Consider the following 25,024-nt stretch of genomic DNA (forward strand, 5'->3'; position numbering starts at 1 on the left):
AGTCAGCTATTTGTTCAACGAACAAGTTGATGAAATATATTAGAAAGCATTTTATTAATAAGTTATTATAAAACAATATTCATTTCATGTAGCACAAATTAACTTTTTGGTGCAAGAAGAGGAATATCTGAATGTTTCCCATCTATTTCTAAAACTGTCAGAATTCCTTTGTATAAGATTGATATCTTCAAATCTAGAACCTAAACATAAATTTTTCTTAAGAATGCATACATAAAATACTTCTCCTGTAAATGCACTATATCTTTGACAAATCCCTATTGGGAGGTACAGTAGTGACTGCAGGCATTTATCTTTAAAACAACTTTTCCTGGGCTTCCCTGGTGGCGCAGTGGTTGAGAGTCCGCCTGCCGATGCAGGGGACACGGGTTCGTGCCCCGGTCTGGGAAGATCCCATATGCCGCGGAGCGGCTGGGCCTGTGGGGCATGGCCGCTAGGCCTGCGCGTCCGGAGCCTGTGCTCTGCAGGGGGAGAGGCCACAGCGATGAGAGGCCCGCGTACCGCAAAAAAACCCCAAAAAACAAAAAACAAAAACACAAAAAAACAACTTTTCCTCATTTTTCAGGTTTGAGAATGATATCACATCAAGTATGGAAAATAAGTTTTTTCCTTAAGATGACATAAATTCACTTAGAGATGTCTCCTCAAATTCAGAAAAACCCATTTCTTCAGCTCCTTCTGTCAGGACTCCATATTAATCTCAACCACTTCATTCTTGCCCGGAAGTGTTTTTGTCGGGTTGTCTTCACTTACACCTTCAATGTCTGCCAGATCAATAGGTGGTAAAGGATTCCTCCAGCACTGGAAGTTGTTATACTGACAAAATTCTTCATTGAGCTGGCGCGGTGCGGCCCACCAGTCTCCCCGCAGGGAGTCTGCGCGCCCCGCCCCATCGTCGCCACCGCCCCTCCCCTGGCCCGCGGGGCCTCACGGGCGGCTGCAGCAGAGGCGGCTCGCCGGTCTCCAGTCCGCGGCCCTCACGCTCCGCGCCGTCCTGGGCGTCAGTGTCCCCGCCATCGCGGCGCTTGCTGGGCGAAACCGAAGGCTCAGTCATAGCCCCTGCGTCGATTTTACGCTTTTGGGGCAGCTCCGGGACGCCGAGGGGCTGCCCGGAATGCGAGACCCCCGACGCGGGATCCAAAGCCGTGGCCACGCCGGCTCCTCAGGAAAGTCGCGGAGCAGGAGCCGCTTCCAGGGCACGTGGAACGTCAGGGGCTCGGCAGCATGCCGCTTGCCCGTGGGCCCCGAAGGCTCGGGCGGAGCCCGCCAGGAGCGGGACTCCCGTAGCTGTGGGAGCGGAGGGCCTCTCCACTAACTTTGACGTCGCTGTGGTCTTGCTCTCCAGGTCAATGCCAACCCCCAGTGCACCTTACATTCGCCATGCCTACAGAACAGATTGACAAAGATGAGTTTCCTGTTGGGACATCTTTGAAGTATAAATGCCGCCTTGGTTACTACAGAAGAGTGTTCTCTATCACCTGCCTGCAAAACTCTGTCTGGTCAAGCCCTGAAAACAACTGTAGGCGTAAGTAACTCTAGACTGAGGACTCCTCTGTGTCAATAATCCTTAAGATCTGATCAGTCGTTCAAAGTTTGAAACAAAGACACGTGTCTTGGTAACTTTGCCTAAAGTATAAAAAGATGTGAGAGTTATTCTTGTAGGTTATATCTTCCTACTGCTTTGAGTTCCTAGCACCTTCATTACAAGTTCATTCCATGAGAAATGACCATCACGAGGCATGACTGAGGGAAAATCTCCCTTCACTAGGGGTGTCCCATTTTTTACAACTGAAACTAAGTAATGAATGACTCAGGAAAGGAAAGAAAAGTGTAGGTGGGGAGAGAATCCCAAACTTCAAGACTTGATGTACACTGGTTGAATGACAGAGTAAGCATTTTAGTAATAAGCAGAGTTTACATCTTTCTAAGAGGCAAAAAATATGGGGATGAGATCTGGAAGGGAGGTCTTTTTGAAAGTGGTGCTTAGTAGGTGGCTGATCCTGAGGCAGTCTTGTGAGTTTCCTCAAGGTGGCAAATCTGTGGAACTACAAGAGCTATGGTCAGTTTAGGACCTTATGTATTAACAGACGTTCAGAGTATTCTATACCCAGTCCCCACATTCTGCTTCTTTCCCGTAGGTAAATCATGTGGATCTCTTCCAGACCTCATAAATGGCAAAATGGACATCAACAAAGACACCCAGTTTGGATCAACTGTTAATTATTTTTGTAATGAAGGGTGAGTTGGCAGTAGCCTTGTTTGGGATGACAGTTCTAGAATTGTAACACTAGTCTCTTAACAGTAGTCTCAGAAAGGAAAGTCAAACTACCTGTCCATTTAAAACATAGCAGTAAGATTTCTAAGTAGAAGGTGTGCCTTGAATCCAGGCATTTAACTACCCTTGCAATGACTAAACAAATATTTGAAAAAATAGGAAAAAACCTGTAACCATGCTTAGAAATTGGAGGGGTGAGGGTAGTGTTTGCACACCAAATTAATGTACCTAAAGCCAAGTGAAGCATTTACTAGATGAGAAGGACCAGCATTCTAAAGAAGTAAGTGGAACAAACACACATATATTCTTAACTCAGAGCAATAAGAGCTAGAAATGTTGGACTCAGGAAAAAGTAGGAAAGAGTTGTTTATTTGGGATGATGGAGTAGATGTGGTGGATGGGCAAATCTTAATTGTTATAGCACCTCCCCAGAAGTGTTCACAACACAGGAATCTTGCTGTGGATATACTCTTGGCTTATCTGTAGGATAATTTAGGAAAAAAATTTAAGAAAAAAATAGGGACACCTTTTATCTTAACTTTTGTTCTGTTTTTATTACTTATTATTACTTAAAATACATGCAAAATAACATAAGTGAAACATAAAAATAGTAATAACAATAAAATGAATTTCCATGCATACCCCACCCACCTTAAAAACCATCACTAGTACCTTTGACACTATGTGCTTTTCCCAATTTCCATTCCTTCACCTCCAAAACTTCTTCAGAAGTAACCACCATCCTGAATTTTGTTTATCCCTTGCATTTCTTTTCCATTTTTTCCCATACATAGTCCTAATCATTATATTTTTAGTTATACATATTTTGAACTTTATATAAATGACATGATTTTATATGAACATCTTTGCAAATTGATTTTGATTTAATAGTTTTTTTCTGATATTCACTCATGTTGTTGTGGTTAATTCATTTTCATTTAGGATAGTGTTCTCTTGTCTGGATACAGAAGAATTTATTTCTTTTTTGTTGTTGTTGTTAGATATTTAGATTATTTCTAGTTTGTTTTGCTTTGTTTTGTTTTGGTTATTATAAGCATCCCTGATATAAAGATACTCATACATGTCACCTAGTACACATGGGCAAAAGTTTCTCTAGGACAGTGGTTTTCAAACTTATTTTACCATGATTAACAACTAAGAAATATATTTCTGCAGCACATACACACACACATAAACAGATACACATGTATACCACATCACATACACATTTATATAAATTAAAATTGTCACACAAATATTTAACATTATACTGAAAGTTCTAGCCAGGAAATTAGTCAAGAAAAAGAAATAAAAGGCATCCAGATTGGAAAGGAGAATTAAAACAATCTCTGTTTGGAATTAAAACAGTCTCTATTTGGAGGCCAGATCAAGACGGTGGAGTAGAAAAATCCTCGCCTTCTCCCACAGACATACGAAAACTACAACTACATATAGAATAACTATCTCTGAAAGTGACCTGAAGACTAGCAGAACAGATTTTCTACAACTAAGGATATAAAGAAAAGGCCACATTGAGATGAAGAGGAGGGGAAGAGATGTGGTCTAGTCAGAACACACCCCACCCCCCATGCAGTGACCCACAAGCCAGAAGAAAATCACAACCATGGGGATCCCCCCTGAGGAGTGAGGGGTCCAAGACCCACACTGGGCTCCCCAGCCTGGGGCATCTGCACCAGGAAGACAAACCACCATAGTGTCTGGCTTTGAAAACCAGCAGGCTTATGTTTCAGGGGAGCCAGAGGGCAGCGGGAGACTGCTCTTGAAGGGCTCACTTGCTCTGGGTCCCAGCACAGACAGAGCAGCAACTTAAAAAATGCCTTGGCTTTATGAGGAGGAGATTTATTGATTAATTCTGGGGCAGGTACCAGGGGATGGAAGTGCTGGTAGGTGCCATTTTTTTCTCTCCTTACACCTAGCTGGCCCAGTGCTGGTAGGTGCCTTTCTGTTACTCTCCATCAACATAGGTAACACTGTGTGCCCCACCCCAACGTTCCCCTAAGTACCTGCCCAGCCCAACCCACCTGCCTCAACCAGTCCCTCTAAAGAAGCTCCTACCCCATCCTACCTGGTACATGGTTCTGCCCAGGACCAGTGCTCCTCCAAAGTGGCTCACATTCTGGGGACCTAGCCCTTCCCACTAGCGAGCCCACAGAAGTTGCAACCAGGCCTCACAGACAGCTGGGCTGGGGATCAGCCCTGCCTACCAGTGTGTCTGTAGAAGTCATGGCCTAAACACAACAGGAAGATGCAGGCAGCCCATGCAGGGGATAGCCTTGAGCACCTGGCTCAGGTGACCAGGGGGGATTATGCCACTGGGCTCTACATAACACTGTCTACATAAGGCCACTCTTTTAAGGTTGGGAGATGTAGCTGATGTACCTAATGGATAAAAACAAACACCTAGAGTTAGGCAAAATAGGAGACAAAGGAATACCTTCCAAGTGAAAGAACAAGATAAAACCCCAGAAAAAGAAATATACAAGATGGAGATAAGCAATTTACAAGATAAAGAGTTCAAAGTAATAGTCATAAAGATGCTCATCAAACTCAGGAGAAGAATGGATGAACAACGTGAGAACTTCAACAAAGAGATAGAAAATACAAACAAGAGCCAATCAGAACTGAAGAATACAATAACTGAAATGAAAAATAATTAGAGGGAATCAATTACAGAACAGAGGATGCAGAAGAACAGATCAGTGGTCTGGAAGGCAGAGTAGTGGAAATCACCCAATTGGAACAGTGAAAAGAAAAAAAGGAATTAAAAAATGAAGATAGCCTTAGGAACCTCTGAGACTACATCAAGCATACTAACATTTTCATTAGAGAGGGCCCAGAAGGAGAAAAGAGAAAGAAAGGGACAGAAAGCCTATTTGAAAAGATAATGGCTGGAAACTTCCCTAACCTGGCAAAGGAAACATACGTTAAAATCCAGGAAGCACAGAGAGTCCCAAACAAGATGAAGCCAAAGAGACCCACATGAAGATACACTGCAATTAAAACGTCAAAAGTTAAGAGAGAATCTTAAAAGGAACAAGAAATAAACAAGTTATGTACAAGGAAACCCCCATAAGACTATCAACTGATTTTTAGGCAGAAACTTTACAGGCCAGAAGGGACTGGCACAATATTTTCAAAGTGCTGAAAGGAAAAGACTTATAAGAATATTTACCCAACAAATTTATCATTCAGAATTGAAGGAGAGATGGAGCCTCCCAGACAAGCAAAAGCTAAAAGTTCATCACCACTAAACTAAACTTGTAAAAGCTTTACAAGAAATGTTAAAGGAACTTCTTTGAACGGAAAAGAAAAGGCCATAACTAGAAACAAAAAAAAAATTATGAAGGGAAAAATATATCACTAGTAAAGGCAAACACAGAGTTAAGGTAGTGGATCTACCACTTATAAAGCTAGTATGAAGTTTAAAAGACAAAGTTAGTAAAATCCATCTAAATCTAAAATAAATAGTTAAGCAATACGCAGAATGAAAGGATGTAAAATATGATGTCAAAAACATAAAATGGGGGAAGGAGTAAAAATGCAGTGCTTTTAGAATGTGCTCCAACTTAAGCAACCATCAAATTAAAATAGGCTGCTATATACATAGGTTGCTATATGTAAATCTCATGGTAACTACAAACCAAAAACCTATAACACAAAATATAAACAGAAAAGAATACAGACATAAAGCTAGAGAGAATCATCCAATCACATGGGAAGAGAACAAGAGAAGAAGAAAGGAACAGAGAAGAACTACAAAAACAACCATAAAACAATTAACAATATGGCAAAAAGTATTTACCTATCAGTAATTACTTTAAATGTAAATGAATGAAATACTCTAATCAAAAGATACAATGTTCTTGGATTGGAAGAATCAATATTGTGAAAATGACTATACTACACAAAGCAATCTACAGATTCAGTGCAATCCCTATCAAATTACCAATGGCATTTTTCACAGAAGTAGAACAAAAAAATTAACAATTTGTATGGAAACACAATAGACCCCAAATAGCCAAAGCAATCTTGAGAAAGAAAAACAGAGCTGGAGGAATCAGGCTTCCTGATTTCAGACTATACTACAAAGCTATAGTAATCAAGACAGTATGGTACTGGCACCAAAACAGAAATATAGATCAATGGTACAGGATAGAAAGCCCAGAGATAAACTCACACAGCTATGTTCACCTAATCTATGACAAAGGTGGCAAGAATATACAATGGAGAAAAGACAGTCTCTTCAATAAGTGGTACTGGGAAAAGAATGAAATTAGAACACTCTGTAACACCATATGCAAAAATAAACTCAAAATGGATTAAAGACCAAATATAAGGCCAGAAACTATAAAACTCTTAGAGGAAAACAGGCAGAACACTCTTTGACATAAATCACAGCAGGATCTTTTTTGACCCACCTCCTAGAGAAATGAAAATAAATACAAAAATAAACAAATGGGACCTAATGAAACTTCAAAGCTTTTGCACAGCAAAGGAAACCATAAACAAGATGAAAAGACAACCCTCAGAATAGGAGAAAATATTTGCAAACGAAGCAACTGACAAAGGATTAATCTCCAAAATGTACAAGCAGCTCATGCAGCTCAATATCAAAAAAACAAACAACCCAATCCAAAAATAGGCAGGAGACCTAAACAGACTTTTCTCCAAAGAAGACACACAGATGGCCAAGAGGCACATGAAAAGCTGCTCAACATCACTAATTATTAGAGAAATGCAAATCAAAACTACAATGAGGTATCACCTCACACCAGTGAGAATGGCCATCATCAAAAAATCTACAAACAATAAATGCTGGAGAAGGTGTGGAGAAAAGGGAACCCTCTTGCACTGTTGGTGGAATGTAAATTGATACAGCCACTATGGAGAACAGTATGGTTACTTAAAAAAACTAAAAATAGAACTACCATATGATCCAGCAATACCACTAAGGGGCATATACCCTGGGAAAGCTATAATTCAAAAAGACACATGCACCCCAATATTCATTGCAACACTATCTACAATACCAGGGCATGGAAGCAATATAAATGTCCATCAACAGATGAATGGATAAAGAAGATGTGGCACATATATACAATGGAATATTACTCAGCCATAAAAAGGAATGAAATTGGGTCATTTGTAGAGATGTGCATAGACCTAGAGTCTCTCATACAGAGTGAAGTAAGTCAGAAAGAGAAAAACAAATATTGTATATTAAGGCATATATGTGGAATCTAGAAAAATGGTACAGGTACATATTTGCAGAGCAGGAATAGAGACGTAGACATAGAGAACGGATGTGTTGACATGTGGGGGGAAAGGGAGTTGGGATGAATTGGGAGATTGGGACTGACATATATACACTACCATGTGTAAAATAGCTAGCTAGTGGGAAACTGCAGTATAGTGAAGGGAGCTCAGCTCGGTGCTCTGTGGTGACCTAGATGGGTGGGATGGAGCAGGGTGGGAGGGAGGTCAGAGACGGAGGGGATATGTATATACATATAGCTGATTCACTTTGTTGTGCAGCAGAAACCAATGCAACATTGTAAAGCAACTATACCCCAATTAAAAAAATAAAAGATACAGGGTGGCTGAATGGATTAAGAAAACAAGACCCATATATATGCTGTCTACAAGAGACTCACTTCAAATCTAAAGGCACACACAGACTGAAAGTGAAAGGATAGAAAAAGATATCCCACACAAATGTAAACAAAAAGAAAGCTGGAACAGCAAGACTTATATTAGACAAAATACACTTTAAAACAAAGACTGTAACAGAAGACACAGAAGGACATTACATAATGATAAAGGGATAAACCCAAGAAGAGGACATAACATAAATATACCTATGACAATAGTCAAGATATGGAAGCAACCTAAGTGTCATTGATAGGTAAATGGATAAAGAAGATGGAGTATATATACAAAATAATATCACTCAGCCATAAAAAGGAATGAAATCTTGTCATTTGTGACAACATGAATGGACCTAGAGGGCATTATGTTAAGTGAAATAAGTTAGGCAAAGACAAATATGATTTCACTTATATGTGGAATCCAAAAAACAAAACAAATGAACAAACAAAACAAAGCAAAGCAGAAATGGACTCACAGATACAGAGAACAAACTGGTGGTCATCAAAGGGAAGGGGGATAGGGGGTTGGGTGAAACAGGTAAAGGAGATCAAGAGGTATAAACTTCCAGTTATAAAATAAATAAATCACAGGATGTAATGTACAGCATAGAGAATATAGGCAGTAATATTGTAATAACTTTGCATCATGACAGATGGTTACTAGGCTTATTGTGGTGATCAATTCAATATATACATATATATACACATGTATATGTATATATATAATATGTCAAATCACCATGTTGTACATCTGAAATTAATACAATATTGTATGCCAACTATAGTTCAATCAAAAAAAGAAAAGAGAAACAACCCCTCTGTTTGCAAATGACATATCTGGTATAGAAAATGCTAAGGAATGCACACACAAACATATTATAGCTAATAAATAGTTCATCAAGATTTCAGGATACAAGTTATCAGATGATTTATTTTTAACATGGGTGTTTCATGATGTAAAGGAAGATTATTTTTAGAGAGGGATTTAAGAACATAATTATATCTAAAATCACAGAGTATAACAAGAAATCTTGAAATTAAGAAAATTTTAAAGTGCTAGACTTATAGTCAGTGTCTCATTCTTGACCTCAAAAAATGGAGAAAACAAATTCATGTGTATTTTTAATGGATGTTACCCTGGTAGGGTAAAAAATAATTTCCAACTGAACAAAAGTAAACAAATTAATCCATGTAGCAAAATAGAGGGAAGAAAATGTTACACTTTCTTCATATAAGTTGGGGGCACAATTGGGGTATTTTTGTTTTTTCCTTTTAGAAATTTGTTTTATAAAAATGAGATCATGTTCATTGTAGTCAGGATGTAAAGCAAATTTGTTGTTTTTCTACATGAAGATTTTCTACCTAGTATATCTATTACCTTTCTTGAATAATGTTCATTGTAATGTTCATTGTAATCAGGATGTAAAGCAAATTTGTTGTTTTTCTACATGAAGATTTTCTACCTAGTATATCTATTACCTTTCTTGAATAACCTATAGAATTTAAAAGTACATTCTCTCACCGTAGAGTACAAAGTTGAAAACCAATCTACTAAAAGGGCTTCGGTTTATATTATTCAAATCTTCAACATCTTTACTTCAAAGCATATTATTAAGTTAAAGTAATTTTAAGTATATTATAATGGTATATTATAAAATACAGAGCTCAAGAGTAGAATGGGAAGTCCAGAAATAGACTCAAATTTGTAAAAGAGGGAATTATATGAAGGTATCATGCAGCATTTCAAAGCAGTAAGCAAACTAGTATTTTTTATTTATGTTAAATAATTAGCACATTTTATGCACCACAAAAAATTTCATATTGATCAAAGAATTACATGTTATATGTGACACCTAAATAAAATGAAATAAAAAAATAATAAATATGTATCAGATTTAGGAACATTTCAAGTCAGTGGGTTCATTTCAAGCAAAGGCAGAATCCACAGAGAGGTTTATAGAATTGACACATATACAAATACTAAAAACAAATAAAATACAAATGAAAAACCACAAAAATATATAAAAAGCCCTTACAAACAAAATATGAACACCTAAATAGAGAAATGATTAAAAGATACAAAGTGGCAATTAACAAAAGAAAAAGGTACAAATTGTAAATACATGTGGAAGAGTCTGGCCTTGCTATTAATAAAATTAATACAAATGAAAATAACAATAATATGCTACTTTAACCACTTATTCAATCCAAAAGTATTTATTCAGAGCTCACAAATACTAAGAATAGGTACTATTCTGGAAGCTGGAGATATAGCAATAAACAAAATACACAAAAATCCCTCTGTGTAGCTGTTAGTTTTGAAGTTCAGGGTAATGGGCATTGACATAAACTCCTAGTAGCACTATAAATTGATACAAATTTATACCATTTAACACAATTTAGGCAATACACTTTTGCCAAGAAGTCAAACTTAACAGTCTTCCTTTTTGAAGTCTTTTAGACTCTAAAGGCTTGGAAAGGTTGGAATGGAAAACATCTTAATGTTCAACAACAGGGGATTATTTGAGTAAATTATGGTCCATTCATGTGATGGAATATTATTCTGCCAATAAAAATATTGGGGATTGATTATATTTGCTGGGGTTTGAGGGATTCCAATAAACAATACATATATCTTCACCACGAAATTTCTGAACCAGCTGAGGAATCAGACAGATGAAGATCAAATTATATCTTTATTGCTGAAAGAGATTAGTAGAGAATATAACTTTAGGTCAGGGCTAAATGACCTAATTTTTAAAATCCCATAATTAAATGTAATTACCTGTTCTCAGACACAGCTGGACAACTGTAAGCTTCCTGTATCCATCCCATCCCCACCACCACTAACCACAGGGGGTAAGAGAGGCCCCTTAGCACATGGCAGAGAATATACATCCTCTCTGCAGGCATGAAGAGTGGGAATGAGGCACAAGATGCAGAAGTTTGAGATGAATTGCCCTATACTTCTCCCAAACTCACCAGTCTGAGAACTCATGATGGGTAGGTAGGGGTAAACAGAGAACCCAGGACTGTCGATCTCAATAAGGCCCCAAAAAGAAATCTGAAAAGCAAATGTAGGTGTCCTACCCAACAATATTGTATATAATGAAAACAGTTTTAGGATAGACATTATATTTAAAGAAGGTGAGACCCCAAAGGGACTGTTCTGTGCAAGGAAAGGAGAGGAGGTTGCTTGTTTTTCCAGAGAAGAAGGAGGAGAAAGACAAGTGAGGGTTGGAATAAAATGCCTAATGGCATTCACTTCCCAGTGTAACACTCCCTAAAACTTCCCCCAAATGCAACAACAAATGCTTTGAGCAAGTGGATTTGTGGGAGAAACCCACAAAAATCCTGGGCATGGCTGCTAGATGAAATGTAGTGCAGAACCCAAAGCCAGCAGGGAGGGACACAGGAAAGTGGAAGCAGAGAGGAGTATGGGGAAATTAGCCCTAAGACACACAGTAATCATGTGTGTGGAAGAGGACTCTCACACAGCTGTGAAATATAGGTCCTGGCCCAGTTTAACTACACCTACTTGACAGCTGACATCCATGTTACATGTATATCTCTTCATGTAAGAAACCGAAAGAATTTTCTGTAAGTTCTTGACCCAGAGTTTGGTGCACAGACCAGCAAGGTCAGCATCTCCTGGGAGCTTGTTAGAAATGCAGAATTTTCATACCCACTGAATCAGAATCGTATTTTCACAAGATCCCCTGGTGATTTCTATGCAAATAAAACTTTGGAGAAGCACTTCTCTAAACCATTAACTATGTTGTAAGATACAGTTTAGGTAATTTTTTTCCATTACTGGAATTTTCTGTATCTTTCACAGTTTTTCTACAATGACTATTAACTTTTGTAATCAGCTTTTAAAGAGCTGTTATTGAACTTCCAGTTCCAGATTCACTTTTCCCTGCTTCTCTCTCTACACATAGTTAAATACCCTAGAAATTGTTCAACATACAACCATAAAAGGACCACAAAAGGTAGAAAGAAAGTGGACTGGCTAGGGACCCCAGAACTTAAAGAATGACCCTGCAGTGAGTTCCCTGCGTTTTCTTTTTATCTCTCAGGATGGGTGCTATAGAAGACTGTAAGCCAGAACAGTCAACAAGCAGAGAGAGAGAGAAGCCTACTCCCCTGTTAAAGGACTGGGGAAGGGAAAGCTCAGCAGGGATGTAGTAAGGAGACCCATACTTAGTGATAGTGGTGGCCCAATCTGCCTAAATGAGCAGCATAAGGAGAAATTGGGGATGGGGGAAGTCTATCCTTCCCATGTCACACACACATGGGAAGCAGCAGGTCCCAGTCCACCAGCAGCTGTGTCAATAGCGGAACCTGGGTGCGCTGGCATATCTCATGCCCCCGCATGTGAGCCTTATTCTGCCTGCAATGGCAGCATCAGCAGAGCCTGGTTGGTGAGACCTAGACTTCAAGATAGCAGCAGGAGGGCTCCTCCACTCACACCAGACATGGGATTGGTAACTTATTTGTCTGGCTTCTTGGAGGCACCTCTGTGCATTTGTCCTCAAGTGGTCTTATGGATGTGTTTCAGAAAATGGTTATTTTATATGATTTGTTATGGAATTTGTTCTAATAAATCATTCTTCTATCATGTGTCAACATGCAAAAAAATAAAACAAAACAAAACGTTTTAGAAGAATTGCCGACTCAAGGTAGAACTTGCTTCACCATTTTTATCCCAATCCTCTTGATTAGAAAATCAAAAAGAGCACTTTAAGAAATAATCTTTATGAAGTCGAAAACCAGAGGGGTCTCCATGATTCTCCGCTCCTATGGCAAACAGGAAGGAAGAGGTGCACACACAGTGGAAAGACTGCAGCTTTCCTTTACTCCATTTGTTATCTATTTGTGTGTATGTGTGTTTGCAGTGCAATTTAGAATATCTTCATTTTTGATGGTGTACTGGAAGGCATTAAAAACCTGAAAACAATACTGAAGGCATTAATAAATACAACATAACCACTGCTTCAATGTAACAGTGCTTCAGGTTTCTTCAAGAACATCCACAGCTCTTTTCATTTGATCTCCATTTGACCCATTTTGATGTTTGAATAAAGTTTGTGCTGCCATAGTTTCTTATATATTCATAAGGCAGTGTTCTCAGCTATACCAAATAACACTTGACTGTTATTTGACACTATTTGTCTTAACCTGTAGTAGTATCAAGTTCGGCCTTACTCTCCACCAATTTTCATGAATGGTTCAGCCCAACACACCATGACTATAGAAAATTTCAGTTGAAGTAAAAATAAATGTCATCAGTTTTTCCAAATTGTATGGCAAACTTTGAACAGCTTGCGGTGTACTAATTGAGAATTTCTGCCTTTAACATTTATAATATGAAATAAGTGTTCAACTGTTTTTGTCTTGTTTGGATTTCCTTTGGCTATAGTTTGATGAATCATATTTATCTTAGATGTATATAAAAAATGTGCCTTAACCTAATAAAGAAGAGAGATCTCATCTAATTTAGAAGGCATGAAGAAGATAATTTTAAAGTTCAGATAAAGACACAAAAGTTGGGAAAGCAATAGTACTTTGACAAATGGAAATAGTCCTTCTAAATTTTCCAAGATTGTAATCTCTTATAAGCAGCAATTTAAACAGGATTAAGTGTTTATTTAGAATATAACATTCATTATTCTTTGCCTCTAGATACCGACTCATTGGTAAATCCTCTGCTGCATGCATCATCTCTGGCAACTCTGTCACCTGGGATAATGACCCACCTATTTGTGAGAGTGAGTTGAAATATTCTTTTCTATCACCTTTACCAATAAATTCTCACTTTCCCCCTGGAGTTATAAAAATCTTAATTGATTTTTGCATTCTGTCATCCAGATGTCTGCAGACAGCTATAATGGTCTCAAAAATACATGTGGGGTCCTGGCAACTGTTTTCTTAAGTTCATCTTTATCCTGGGTTGTGCCTTTTCTGAACCTCGGGACTTAAATGCATAAAAGTCTTCAAACTTTATTTTTACTTCAATTAATTTGGAATTATGTTGGTTCTGCCATCCCCAGTATAATAATCATCCTGCTTAAAAAATTAGTAAAGATTTTTAAAGTGATACTCTTTGAGGTTTGATGAAGCTGTGGAGGAATTCACACTTTCATGTGCCAATGGTTCAACACACTCTCTTGAAAGTCATAATGTAATATGAGCCTCAAAAATGGGCTTATATTTTGACCCGCTTCTTAGAATTTATACTTAGGAAATAAACAGATTGTAAACTTTTTATTGCAGCATACTTTATAATGGCAAACATGTTAAACTAACCTAAATGCACTGCATGGTCCCTAATATGGTTTGGAAATAACCTATTGGAAGCAAAAAGACATGTCAAAAGTGACTACAGAGAATTCCCTAAGAAGCATAAAATAGCCATGCAGAATTAGAAGAAATACATCCATACATTGAAAAGTTATTCAGCCATAAAAAGATATTATGGAAAAGCACTTAATATTTATAAAGATGATTATTATATCTATTTCTGTGAAGAAAATCAGATGACAAAATAGTATGTTTTATACACAATTTATACAAGACTATAGAAGATCTCATTATATTAAAAATAATACACCTTGACATATTTCCATTTTTTTGTCTCTATCTATAATTCTGTAACCTTTTCTATATCCAACCCTGACAAGTGGCTTTAAGCCTCCTTGGTGAAGGGTAGGGAGGAAACTTACAGTATACATTTTGGCTGTGCAGCAGGTGCTTCCTCTTCCTCAAGAAGAGCCAGTCTCCTGTTTTATTGAAGCTGCTCTGGGTCTCTAAATTGGTTCTCAAGTCTTAGAATTGGTTGATAAATAACCAAAACTCTCTTTTGTAGTGATTCAAGTCAGGCTTCTGTTCACTAGACCTAGATCTTCTTTGCTAATACAAATCAACTAAAACTTTAGACCAGTATCCATCTACTTCAGTTTTAGAGATTCCATGATCAATGAGCCAATGATAAAGATCTTTGCAGGAAAATCATTCTGATTTCTGCTTCAGTTGTCTCTGACAGTTAAGTGTTACCACTTGGCCTCTGCAACCCTGAGGTCCTTTCATCCCCATTGGATTCAGGTAACCCCATTTAATAGCTACCATTCCCACTGTCATTCCTGGCCTATGGAGAATAGCCATCACAGAGTTCTTCAAGGATGCTGAAACTTTTGCATAAATGTATTTCTCAAAGCCTTGGGTAAAAGGTCTCACTTTCAACCTATGTGCACCATGGAGATAATTAGGGAGTAGATGAACAGGTCTTACATAATAAATCCACTCTAGCATTCCTAAGTCCCTAGGCCACAGGATGTTTTCCTCTGCAGTATACTAATAATGTTCTGCTTTTCAACTTCATTCTGTTAGGCCACACTCAAACTAACACACTGAATTCAGAATCTCAATTCTTTTGCTGTATTTTATACTTTCTCATAGGTCATAAGTTTTATTTCCCCAAATCTCCCTGGTCCTGTCAGGGCTTGAATCTGGTTAGAGGACTAGAAACAATGCAAGGTGGTAGGGATAGGTCCTGAGGAATATCATCAGTTCTTGCAATTTGGGTTGCCAGACTTAGTAAATAAAAATGCAAGATGCCCAATTAAATTTGAATTCAGAGAAGCAACAAATATTTCTGTAGTATAAATATGTGCCATGCAATATTTGGGATATACTTAGAAATTTTCTTGTTTTTCTGAAATTCAAATTTAATAGAGCATTCTGTATTTTCCATGGCAGTCCTATCAGGACAGCTACCTCAGGAGAGGCTGTTAGTTTCTTCAGGCAAGAGGAGGCTTTTCTCCTCAGATCAGGGAGGAAGGCTCTCCTTCTGGCAAAGGAGGCTTGGCAGAATTTCTTGTTTTCTTTTTTGCCATCTGTGTATCTTCTTTTTTTTTTTTGTATTTACAATTATTTACTTTTCTTTGTGGTTACAATTTTTTAAACATCTTTATTGGAGTATAATTGCTTTACAATGTTGTGTTAGTTTCTGCTGTATAAAAAAGCAAATCAGCTGTATGCATACATATATCCCCACATCGCCTCCCTCTTGCATCTCCCTCCCACCCTCCCTATGCCACCCCTCTAGGTGGTCACAAAGCACCGAGCTGACCTCCCTGTGCTATGCAGCTGTTTCCCACTAGCTAGCTATTTTATATTTGGTAGTGTATATATATCAATGCTACTCTCTCACTTCATCCCAGCTTAACCTTCCCACTTACCGTGTACTCAAGTGCATTCTCTATGTCTGTCTTTATTCCTGTCCTGCCCCTAGGTTCATCAGAACCTTTTCTTTTTAGATTCCATATATATGTGTTGGCATATGGTATTTGTTTTTCTCTTTCTGACTTACATTACTCTGTATGACAGACTCTAGGTCCATCTACCTCACTACAAATAACTCAATTTTGTTTCCTTTTATGGCTGAGTAATATTCCATTGTATATATGTGGCACATCTCCTTTATTCATTCATCTGTCGATGGACACTTAGGTTGTTTCCATGTCCCAGCTATTGTAAATAGAGCTGAAATGAACATTGTGGTACATGACTCTTTTTGAATTACGGTTTTCTCAGGGAATATGCCCAGTAGTGGGATTGCTGGGTGGTATGGTAGTTCTATTTTTAGTTTTTTAAGGAACCTCCATACTGTTCTCCAGAGTGGCTGTGTCAATTTACATCCCACCAACAGTGCAAGAGGGTTCCCTTTTCGCCACACCCTCTCCAACATTTATTGTTTGTAGATTTCTGATGATGGCCATTCTGACCGGTGTGAGGTGATACCTCATTGTAGATTTGATTTGCATTTCTCTAATGATTAGTGATGTTGAGCATCCTTTCATGTGTTTGTTGGCAATCTGTATAGCTTCTTTGGAGAAATATCTATTTAGGTCTTCTGCCCATTTTTCGATTGGGTTGTTTGTTTTTCTGATATTGAGCTGCTTGTAAATTTTGGAGATGAATCCTTTGTCAGTTGCTTCATTTGAAAATATTTTCTCCCATTCTGAGGTTGTCTTTTTGTCTTGCTTATGGTTTCCTTTGCTGTGAAAAAGCTTTTAGGTTTCATTAGGTCCCATTTGTTTACTTTTCTTTTTATTTCCATTTCTCTAGCAGGTGAGTCAAAAAGGATCTTGCTGTGATTTATGTCATAGAGTGTTCTGCCTATATTTTCAGCTAAGAGTTTTATAGTGTCTGGCCTTACATTTAGGTCTTTAATCCATTTTGAGTTTATTTTTGTGTATGGTGTTAGGGAGTGTTCTAATTTCATTCTTTTACATGTAGCATGCCAGTTTTCCCAGCACCGTTTGTTGAAGAGGCTGTCCTTTCTCCATTATATATTCTTGCCTCCTTTATAAAAAATAAGGTGACCATATGTGTGTGGGTTTATGTCGGGGCTTTCTGTCCTGTTCCATTGATCTATGTTTCTGTTTTTGTGCCAGTACCATACTGTCTTGATTACTGGAGCTTTGTAGAATAGTCTGAAATCAGGGAGTCTGATTCTTCCACCTTCGTTTTTTTTTTTTTTCTCAAGATTGCTTTGGCTATTCGGAGTCTTTTGTGTTTCCACACAAATTGTGTAATCTTTTGTTCTACTTCTGTGAAAATGCCATTGGTAGTTTGATAGGGATTGCCTTGAATCTGTAGATTGCTTTGGATAGTAGAGTCATTTTCACAATGTTGATTCTTCCAGTCCAAGAACATGGTATACCTCTCCATCTGTTTGTATCAGCTTTAATTCCTTTCATCAGTGTCTTATAGTTTTCTGCATGCAGGTCTTTTGTTTCCTTACGTAGGTTTATTCCTAGGTATTTTATTCTTTTTGTTGCAGTGGTAAATGGGAGTGTTTCCTTAATTTCTCTTTCAGAATTTTCATCATTAGTGTATAGGAATGCCAGAGATTTCTGTGCATTAATTTTGTATCCTGCTACTTTACCAAATTCATTGATTAGCTCTAGTAGTTTTCTGTTAGCATCTTTAGGATTCTGTATGTATAGTATCATGCCATCTGCAAACAGTGACCATTTTACTTCTTTTCTGATTTGGATTCCTTTTATTTCTTTTTCTTCTCTGATTGCTGTGGCTAAAACTTCCAATACTATGTTGAATAATAGGGCTGAGAGTGGGCAACATTGTCTTGTTCCTGATCTTAGAGGAAATGGTTTAAGTTTTTCACAATTGAGAACGATGCTGGTTATTGGTTTGTCATATATGGCTTTTATTATGTTGAGGTAACTTCCCTCTATGCCTACTTTCTGGAGGGTTTTTATGATAAATGGGTATTGAATTTTGTTGAACACTTTTTCTGCATCTATTGAGATGATCATATGGTTTTTATCCTTCAGTTTGTTAATATGATGTATCACATTGATTGATTTGTGTATATTGAAGAATCCTTGAATTCCTGGGATAAACCCCAGTTGATCATGGTGTATGATCCTTTTAATGTGCTGTTGGATTCTGTTTGCCTGTATGTTGTTGAGGATTTTTGCATCTATGCTCATCAGTGATATTGGCCTGTAGATTTCTTTCTTTGTGACAACTTTGTCTGGTTTTGGTATCAGGGTGATGGTGGCCTCTTAGAATGAGTTTGAGGTTGTTCCTCCCTCTGCTATGTTTTGGAAGAGTTTGAGAAGGATAGGTGCTTAGCTCTTCTCTAAATGTTTGATGAATTTGCCTGTGAAGGCATCTGGTCCTGAGCTTTTGTTTGTTGGAAGATTTTTAATCACAGTCTCAATTTCAGTACTTGTGATTGGCCTGCTTATATCTTCTATTTCTTCCTGGTTCAGTCTCAGAAGGATGTGCTTTTCTAAGAATTTGTCAATTTCTTCCAGGTTTTCCATTTTATTGGCATAGAGTTGCTTGAAGTAATCTCTCATGATCCTTTGTATTTCTGCGGTGTCAGTTGTTACTTCTCCTTTTTCATTTCTAATTCTATTGATTTGAGTCTTCTCCCTTTGTTCTTGATGAGTCTGGCTAATGGTTTATTTTGTTTATCTTCTCAAGGAACCAGCTTTTAGTTTTATTGATCTTTGCTATTGTTTCCTTTATTTCTTTTTCATTTATTTCTGAGCTGATCTTTATGATTTCTTTCTTTCTGCTAATTGTGGGGTTTTTTTGTTCTTGTTTCTCTAATTGCTTTAGGTGTAAGGTTAGGTTATTTATTTGAGGTGTTTCTTGTTTCTTGAGGTAAGGTTGTATTACTAAAAACTTCCCTCTTAGAATTGCTTTTGCTGTATCACATAGCTTTTGGGTCATTGTGTTTTCATTGTCATTTGTTTCTAGGTATTTTGATTTCCTCTTTGATTTCTTTAGTGATCTCTTGGTTATTAAGTAGTGTATTGTTTAGTCAGCCTCCATGTGTTTGTATTTTTTACATATTTTTTTCCTGTGGTTGATATCTAGTCTTATAATGTTGTGCTTGGAAAAGATACTTGATATGATTTCAATATTCTTAAATTTACCAAGGCTTGATTTGTGACCCAAGATATAATCTATGCTGGAGAATGTTCCATGAGCACTTAAGAAGAAAGTGTATTCTGTTGTTTTTGGATGGAATGTCCTATAAATGTCAGTTAAGTTCATCTTGTTTAATGTATCATTTAAAGCTTGTGTTTCCTTATTTATTTTCATTTTGGATGATCTGCCCATTAGTGAAAGTGGGGTGTTAAAGTCCCTACTATGATTGTGTTACTGTCGATTTGCACTTTTATGGCTGTTGGCATTTGCCTTATGTATTAAGGTACTCCTATGTTGGGTGCATAAATATTTACAATTGTTATATCTTCCTCTTGGATTGATCCCTGGATCATTATGTAGTGTCCTTCTTTGTCTCTTGTACGTGTCTTAATTTAAAGTGTATTTTGTCTGATATGAGAATTGCTACTCCAACTTTCTTTTGATTTCCATTTGCATGGAATATCTTTTTCCATCCCCTCACTTTCAATCTGTGTGTGTCTTAGGTCTGAAGTGGGTCTCTTGTAGCAGCATACATATGGGTCTTGTTTTTGTATCCATCAGCCAGTGTATGTCTTTTGGTTGGTGCATTTAATCCATCTACTTTAAGGTGATTATCGATATGTATGTTCCTATTACCATTTTCTTAATTGTTTTGGGTTTGTTATCGTAGGTCTTTTCCTTCTCTTGTGTTTCCTGCCTAGAGAAATTCTGTTAGCATTTTTTGTAAAGCTGGTTTGGTTGTGCTGAATTCTGTTAGCTTTTGCTTGTCTGTAAAGGTTTCAATTTGTCCTCGAATCTGAATGAGATCCTTGCTGGGTAGAGTAATGTTGGTTGTAGGTTTTTCCCTTTTATCACTTTAAATATGTCCTGCCACTCCCTTCTGACTTGCAGAGTTTCTGCTGAAAGATCATCTGTTTACCTTATGGAGATTTCCTTCTATGTTTTATGTTGCTTTTCCTTTGCTGCTTTTAATATTTTTTCTTTGCATTTAATTTTTGATAGTTTGATTAATATGTGTCTTGGTGTGTTTCACGTTGGATATATCCTGTATGGGGCTTTCTGTGCTTCCTAGACTTGATTGACTATTACCTTTCCCATGTTAGGGAAGTTTTCAACTCTAATATCTTCAAGTATATTCTCAGTCTGTTTCTTTTTCTTTTCTTCTTCTGGGACTCCTAATTCGAATGTTGGTGTGTTTAATGTTGTCCCAGAAGTCTCTGAGACTGTCCTCTATTCTTTTCATTTTGTTTCCTTTATTCTGCTCTGTGGTAGTTATTTCTACTATTTTACCTTCCAGGTCACTTATCCATTCTTCTGCCTCAGTTATTCTGCTACTGATTCCTTCTTGAGAATTTTTAATTTCATTTACTGTGTTTTTCATCATTTTTTGTTTGCTCTTTAGTTCTTCTCGGTCCTTGTTAGATGTTTCTTGTATTTTCTCCATTCTATTTCCAAGGTTTTGGATCATCTTTACTATCGTTACTCTGAATTCTTTTTCAGGTAGACTGCCTATTTCCTCTTCATTTGTTTAGTCTGGTAAGTTTTTACCTTGTGCCTTCATCTGCTGCATACTTCTCTGTCTTCTCATTTTGTTTAAGTTACTGTGTTTGGGGTCTCCTTTTTGCAGGCTGCAGGTTCGTAGTCCCCATTGTTTTTGGTGTCTGCCCCCAGTGGGTGAGGTTGGTTCAGTTGCTCGTGTAGGCTTTTTGGTGGAGGGGACTGGTGCCTGTGTTCTGGTGAGGGGGCTGGATCTTGTCTTTCTCGTGGGCAGTGCCACATCCTGTGGTGCGTTTTGGGGTGTCTGTGAACTTAGTATGATTTAGGCAGCCTCTCTGCTAATGGGTGGGGTTGTATTCCTGTCTTGCTAGTTGATTGGCATGGGGCATCTAGCACTGGAGCTTGCTGGCTGTTCGGTGGTGTTGTGTCTTATTGTTGAGATGGAGATCTGTGTGAGAGCTCTCGCCGATTGATATTATGTGGGGTGGGACATCTCTGGTTTTCCAATGTCCTGAACTTGGCTCTTCGACCTCAAAGGCTCAGGCCTGATGCCAGGCCTCAGCACCAAGACCCTGTCAGCCACATGGCTCAGAAGAAAAGGGAGAAAAAAAGAAAGAAAAAACAATTTAAGAAAAAAAAATTATTGCAATTGAAAAATAATAATAATAGAAAGAAGAGAGCAATAAACAAATCCACCAATTATAACAAGTGCTAAAAACTATACTAAGATAAACATAAAAATCAGAAACAAATCAATCACAGACAGCAAACCCCAAGTCTACAGTTGCTCCCAAAGTCTACCGCCTCAATTTTGGGATGATTCATTGTCCATTCAGGTATTCCACAGATGCAGGGTACCTCAAGTTGATTGTGGGGATTTAATCCGCTGCTCCTGAGGCTGCACGGAGCAATTTCCCTTTCTCTTCTTTGTTCGCACAGCTCCTGAGGTTCAGCTTTGGTTTTGGCCCTACCTCTACATGTAGCTTGCCCTCAGGCATCTGTTCCCACCCAGACCAGACAGGGTTTAAGCAGAAGCCGATTAGGGGGCAGTGGCTCACTGAGGCTGGAGCAGGGAGGGAGGGGTACGGTAGTTATAACTGGAATGCGTAGTGAGCCTGTGGCGACAGAGGCCAGCGTGGTGTTGCAACAGCCTGAGGCGCACTGTGTGTTCACCTGGGAAAGTTGTCTCTGGATCACAGGACCCTGGCAGTGGTGTGTTGCACAGGCTCCCAGTGGGGTGTGGATAGTGACCTGTGCTTGCATACAGGATTCTTGGTGGCTGCAGCCACAGTGTTAGCATTTCATGCCCATCTCTGGGGTCTGAGCTGATAGCCATGGCTCACGCCTGTCTCTGGAGCTTGTTTAGACGGTGCTCTGCCTTCTGTGGGCAGACAGGGAAGGAATCCCCTCTCCTTGTGTACCCTGAAACAATGGTCTCTTGCCCCTTAGGCAGGTCTATACTTTTTTCCACACTCCCTCCTGGCTAGCTGTGGCACACTGGCCCACTTCAGGCTGTGTTCACGCAGCCAACCCCAGTCCTCTCCCTGGGATCTGACCTCCGAAGCCGGAGCCTCAGCTCCCAGACCCCACCCACCCTGGCGGGTGAGCAGACAAGCCTCTCAGGCTGGTGAGTGCTGGTCAGCACTGATCCTCTGTGTGGGAATCTCTCCACTTTGCCCTCTACACCCCTGTTTCTGCACTGTCTTATATGGCTCTGAAGCTTTCCTCATGCCCACCTCCCATCTCCACCAGTGAAGGGGCTTCCTAGTGTGTGGAAACTTTTCCTTCTTCACAGCTCCCTCCCAGAAGTACAGGTCTCGTCCCTATTGTTTTGTCTCTGTTTTTTCTTTTTTCTTTTGCCCTACCCAGGTACGTGGGGATTTTCTTGCCTTTTGGGAAGTCTGAGGTCTTCTGCCAGCATTCAGTAGGTGTTCTGTAGGAGTGGTTCCACATGTAGATGTATTTTTGATGTATTTGTGCAGAGGAAGGTACTCTCCATGTCTTACTTCTCTGCCATCTTGAAGGTCTTCTCTCGGCAGAATTTCCAGGTTCAAGGTATTCTGTTTCATTAGAATTTTTCCATATATCTCCATCTCAATTTTCAGAGTCTTTCTTTTTCTAATCAATGCCCAAACTTTAGCGTAAGAGATTCTGAAATTGTGAATTCAATTTGCATTGCAGTTCAGCCACAGGATTAGGTGGTGTGTTTGTTTTTCAGGAATCTTGGCCCTGTGGCTACAGGATACAAGTGTTTCTTTTAGGGCAGATGTAGAAGCTTCCAGATCCAGACCTTGAGCAGGAATTTAAAGCTTTGTACTCACAATTTTCTTTCTCTTAAGTTCGCTGGTGCACTTAGAAGTACACAACCAACTCCATTATTTGCCTTCCTTAAAATGTTCTAGGACAGCAACCACTTGGTCACCCAAAACCTTGCTTCGATTGATTGTAGATATCTGTGGGTGTTAACTGAGGTGATCTTCTTTCTCTACGCTCCATAAACTACTTGTGTGCCCTTTTTCATGGGCAATGTTAATTCCTTTAATTCCAGTCGTATCAAAGAACCAATCCCAGACTCTTCTGTTACTCTGGGATAAATTTTGGTCCAAATATGGAAGCAGAACTACTATTGGTATTATGAAATAAGAGATTTATTATGGAATTAAACTTTATCCAGTTTCATGAGAAACTGCTCTAAAAAGATCAGAAAAATCACTAACCAGCTGTCTTGGAGTTGGGGCTTTCAGGAAGCTAAGCACATCTGACTGCTGGGGTAGAAATGGGAAGAGGGCTGGTGTTAGAAATCTATAAAAGTTTTTTGCTCTTCATGACTACTGCTTCTGTAACCTCACAGTGAAGCATCTGAGACTGGGTTGGAATCACTGTAGGTAAGCAGGACCAGCAGTTAAGGAGAGCTGGAAGCAGAAATAAGGAGAGCAAGAACAAATGGAAACCTGTCCATTTGTTTGGTGCATTTGTCCCCTTGCCACCTCTGACCAAGGATGACCTTCAGAGTGGAACAGCTGTTGCTTCATTTCTACCTTGCATTTCATGCCAATTTCTCAAACTCTAACCCCAACCTAGAACCATACAAACAAAGTAAGTCTGGGAAAACTAGCTCCAATTTAGCCTTGATGACATTGTACAAAAACAGTAGATAACTACAAACTTTCTGTCTCCCTCCCTCTTCCTCCTCTTCCTCCTGCTTCTTTCTTTTCTTTCTCTATCCCTTTCTTCCTTGTTCTATCTTTCTTTCTGTTTTTTTTTTGTTTGTTTGTTTTTTGTTTTTTCCATGCTACATGATTTCTGGGATCTTAATTCCCCAACCAGGGATTGAACCTGGGCCCATGGCAGTGAAAGCACTGAGTCCTAACCACTGGACCACCAGGGAACTCTCTCTTCATTCCTTCCTCCCTCCTTCCCTCCCTCCCTCCCTCCCTTCCTTCCTTCCTTCCTTCCTCTCTTTCTTTCTTCCTTTCTTTCTTTCACTAGGTAGACCACCAGTGTAACATTTCACATTGGGGGCTAGAAGGCATCCTTGTTTTGTTCCCCATCTCAAAGGGAAAGATTCAATCAAATATTTCACTATTAATCTGGTATGTGTTGTAGGTTTTTTTGTAGCTACCCATTTTCAGATTAAGGAAGTTCCCTTATGCTCTTCATTGCTAAGAAATTTGAAAGACAAACTGATTCAAATTCCAATTTTACATTCTTGAAATAAATCAGCTTGGTCATAATATTTTATAATTTTTATTAGTTGTTTAATATGCTTTTGTTTGAGACACAATTCACATACCATAAAATTACCCTTTTAAAGTATACAGTTCAATGATTTTTGGTATATTCATACTTGTGTAACCAGCACCACTAATTTTAGAACACTTTTATTACTCCATTCTTAATATTTTTTAGAGATTAGACTGTAATTTTCTTTCTTGTAATGTTTTTATCTGATTTTAGTATCAAATTTATGATAGTCTCATAAAGCCAGCTGGTAGTATTCCATATATCTGTTTCCCTGTAAGGTTTAGGTGAGATTGGCATTAATTCTTTTTTAGATATTTGAAATAATTCATCAATAAAGCCTTGTGGC

General features: G+C 38.5%; 1 protein-coding gene and 1 pseudogene across 1 annotated transcript in view; one reads left to right on the forward strand and one right to left on the reverse strand.

Moving 5' to 3' along the window:
* The window catches only part of LOC101324585 (complement receptor type 1), a 110,897-nt gene that overhangs the window by 17,249 nt on the left and 68,624 nt on the right, over window positions 1-25,024 (forward strand). The window contains exons 2-4 of the mRNA XM_073802654.1: window positions 1,364-1,543; window positions 2,157-2,256; window positions 13,648-13,733. Coding sequence (XP_073658755.1) covers window positions 1,364-1,543; window positions 2,157-2,256; window positions 13,648-13,733 — 366 coding nt within the window. The remainder of the gene's footprint in view (window positions 1-1,363; window positions 1,544-2,156; window positions 2,257-13,647; window positions 13,734-25,024) is intronic.
* LOC101324881 (uncharacterized protein C9orf40 pseudogene) lies at window positions 700-1,275 on the reverse strand (annotated as a pseudogene).

Source organism: Tursiops truncatus, chromosome 1 (assembly GCF_011762595.2).
Source record: "Tursiops truncatus isolate mTurTru1 chromosome 1, mTurTru1.mat.Y, whole genome shotgun sequence".
Taxonomy (NCBI): domain Eukaryota; kingdom Metazoa; phylum Chordata; class Mammalia; order Artiodactyla; family Delphinidae; genus Tursiops; species Tursiops truncatus.